The 3,071-nt window shown below is 45.0% G+C and overlaps 1 protein-coding gene across 1 annotated transcript in view; it reads left to right on the forward strand.

Moving 5' to 3' along the window:
* DNMBP (dynamin binding protein) overlaps positions 1-2,024 on the forward strand; it is a 76,192-nt gene extending 74,168 nt beyond the window's left edge. Inside the window, exon 17 of the mRNA XM_005885365.2 lies at positions 841-2,024. Coding sequence (XP_005885427.1) covers positions 841-1,026 — 186 coding nt within the window. The 3' untranslated portion in view covers positions 1,027-2,024. The remainder of the gene's footprint in view (positions 1-840) is intronic.
* The last annotated feature ends 1,047 nt before the right edge of the window (positions 2,025-3,071 follow it).

A 3,071-nucleotide genomic window follows, 5' to 3' on the forward strand; every position in this document is an offset into this window, starting at 1 on the left:
GTTAGTCGGGACACTCGTAAGTCAAGGCCCCACTGTATTGAGTTTTTTATTCAAATACTATATTTTTAGTTATAGAATTTGGAAATAAAACTCTGGCTCTGTTTCGGGTTTTCCTGTTTTGCGTAATGGCCTGTTGTCTCGGGGTCTGAATGTAGCCTTTGTATCTTGAACATTTAAACCTGCACATTTTAAAGCCACGTCTAGCTTCTCAGCTCTGCTTGTTGCCTTTGCTCCGTCTCGCAGCGGCGAGTGGCCGTGTCTGTCTACAGCGTTTGTCTGTGAGCTCATCTCCCGTGGGGCTGCCTTTGCTGAGTCTCGGGCGTGCCCTGGGTTGTGGAAGTGTTTGTCTTTGCCAAGCTCTGGATTCCAAAGCACCAGGTTTCCCACTCGTTCGTTTCTCAGCTCAGACGTCCCACGCCGCATTCCTCAGTCCGTCATGAGATGGCGCAGGCCTGTTTCTCTCTGGCCCAGATGGACATCCCAGTTCTGGACCCACCAGTGGGCAGTTTCTCTAGACATGTTGAGGGAGACATGTTGTTCTAAGTATATCGACTCTGATATGAATTTTGATTTTCTTTGACTTTGCCTTGTCCATTGTGGTAGCCACCAGCTATACGTAGCTTAAAATTATATAGTTAGTTAAAATGAAATAAGATTTTAAGAAGTGAGTTTCTCTGTCTTACTGGCTGCATTTCAAGTGCTCAAGGGCCACATGTGGCTGTGGGCTGCCTTATTGACGGTGCAGATACAGACCATCCGCCTCACTGCAGGAAGTTCTGATGAACAATGAACTTCCAGGCAGTTTCCCGTTGCCTAACTCAGCTTTTCTCCCCCACACAGGTCTATTTTGCTGTCTATACCTTCAAGGCACGGAACCCAAATGAGCTGAGTGTGTCAGCCAATCAGAGACTCAAGATCTTGGACTTTAAAGATGTTACAGGAAATACAGAATGGTGGTTAGCCGAAGTTAATGGGAAGAAGGGCTATGTTCCATCCAATTATATTCGCAAAGCTGAGTACACCTGAACCTGTTCTGCTTCCCACTTAGCCTTGCTGCCCTCGCTTCCTTCTGCTGGAGGTTCTGGTGGTCCCCTGAGAGGGCACCGCTTAGGAGGCACAGGCCCTGTCCCCAATGCTCAACCATGCCACAGGGGGCACAAGATACCACTTGTTCTCCTCCATTGGGTTCACAACCTTGATGCTTACTAGAATTTCTAGAATTTGCCATGAACCCTGGAGCTTGAAAACAATTCCATGACCACGAGAAGAGCGGCAAGCCCTGGGTCAGCCTATGAAAATGAGAAATTTCCAAGCAGAAGACTGTATCTTGTGTATGCTGGGAGCTATGCAATAGCATTGGAAGATGTTGGCATTGGTTGTACCATGCTCCACGATCACCTGACAGAAATCGACTTGGATGAAAAGAATTCTCCAGAAGCCCTTTAGGCTAAGCCTCTGCCTGTGGCAAGGAGTTTGCTGAGATTGTATCAATTCTGGTGTTTCAAAGCTTCGTGTCTAGCACACGTTCACACCTCTGTTCCCACCCCAATTTCTAAAAGTCCTTAAAACACTAGTGTGTGTAATCTTTTTCTTAGTTCACTGATTGGTTATGCAACATTCGACTGCTTTCTTTCTCCTTCTGAAGAGGTTTAGCGTCTTTCTTTTCCTTCGACCTTTATCTGAAGGTTCTCATTTCTTATAGGTGCAGTCATCTACACCGTTCTGAGAGTTATGTCTACTTTATACAATCACTGTGTGATCATCTCCCCAGGCTCTCTCTCTGCAACCCATAACTGATAGATTTTTCCAAGGAGAATAGGATCAGAGTTCCAGCCATTTCGTTAAAAGGATTCACTCTGCAATGAGCCAAAACCAGCCCAGCCTGGTGGAAGACGGGATACCTTTCTCCTTCATCCAACTCAGTGCTGTCCACAGATGCAGAAAACTAACACGTGTCTTTTTTTTTTTATATAATATGTTTTTATTGATTTCAGAGAGGAAGGAAGAGGGAAAGAGAGAGAGAAACATCAATGATGAGAAAGAATCATTGATTGGCTGCCTCCTGCGCGCCCCCTATTTGGGATCCAACTCACAACCTGGGCATGTACCCCAACGCGAATAGAACCGTGACCTCCTGATTCATGGGTGGACGCTCAACCACTGAGCCACACCTGCTGGCCTAACACATGCCTTATTTGAATTAGGATACTCAGTCCTGAAAGCTTATCTGAGACTTAGAAATAGCATTTTCTGTTTTACTCTAACCTCCATGTTTCAGAGATCACAGTCTAAGCCAAAAAGATTCTAAAGTGCCTGGTTGCCCCTTTCTCCGGCCTCAGGAAGGTGTTTGCTAACCCTCACCTGACGACTCTCCCCGGAACGTTCTATTTGAGCAGAGCTCTTACTTAAGGTCTGCCCCCATGTGAAGCCTACCTTGGAACAGAAAACTATGAATTTGTCTTACAAAGGGAATTGAGAACAGTCTTACAGCCCCTGCTCCACCAAGTGCACCTTGGGCCGAACCCTCCTGATGAATTGGGAGACACGGCTCCTGAGCCCAGGCGCACGCGGGTCGGTCAGAAGGCAGCAGTGTGAGCCTCTTGTGAATAGTTTATATTTAGAGATGTTTCTATTGGAGTAGTTATTTTATAAATAAAAGCGTTTCTAAGGACCATGAGTATGTTTTCTTGATTTCCCTCCACATTTAGCCTGAACTTTCCTCTTGGGTTTCTGAGGGTACCTTTCTGATGATTAACTGATGCCCAAATTCCAGGAGATGGGCAGGACTAACAAGAAATTCAAATCAAAATGTATTTGTCAAATGTAATATCAATGGAATTACTGTATACTCAAGAGATGTCCATGCTGCAGGTGATTGTTTCCTTATTTTAAGGCAGTGGTTCTCAACCTTCCTAATGCCACGACCCTTTAATACAGTTCCTCATGTTGTGGTGACCCCCAATTTCATTGTTACAAATTGAACATAATTAAAGCATAGTGATTAATCACAAAAACAATATGTAATTATATATGTGTTTTCCGATGGTCTTAGGCGACCCCTGTGAAAGGGT

This window comes from Myotis brandtii, unplaced genomic scaffold, assembly GCF_000412655.1.
Source record: "Myotis brandtii unplaced genomic scaffold, ASM41265v1 scaffold902, whole genome shotgun sequence".
NCBI lineage: Eukaryota > Metazoa > Chordata > Mammalia > Chiroptera > Vespertilionidae > Myotis > Myotis brandtii.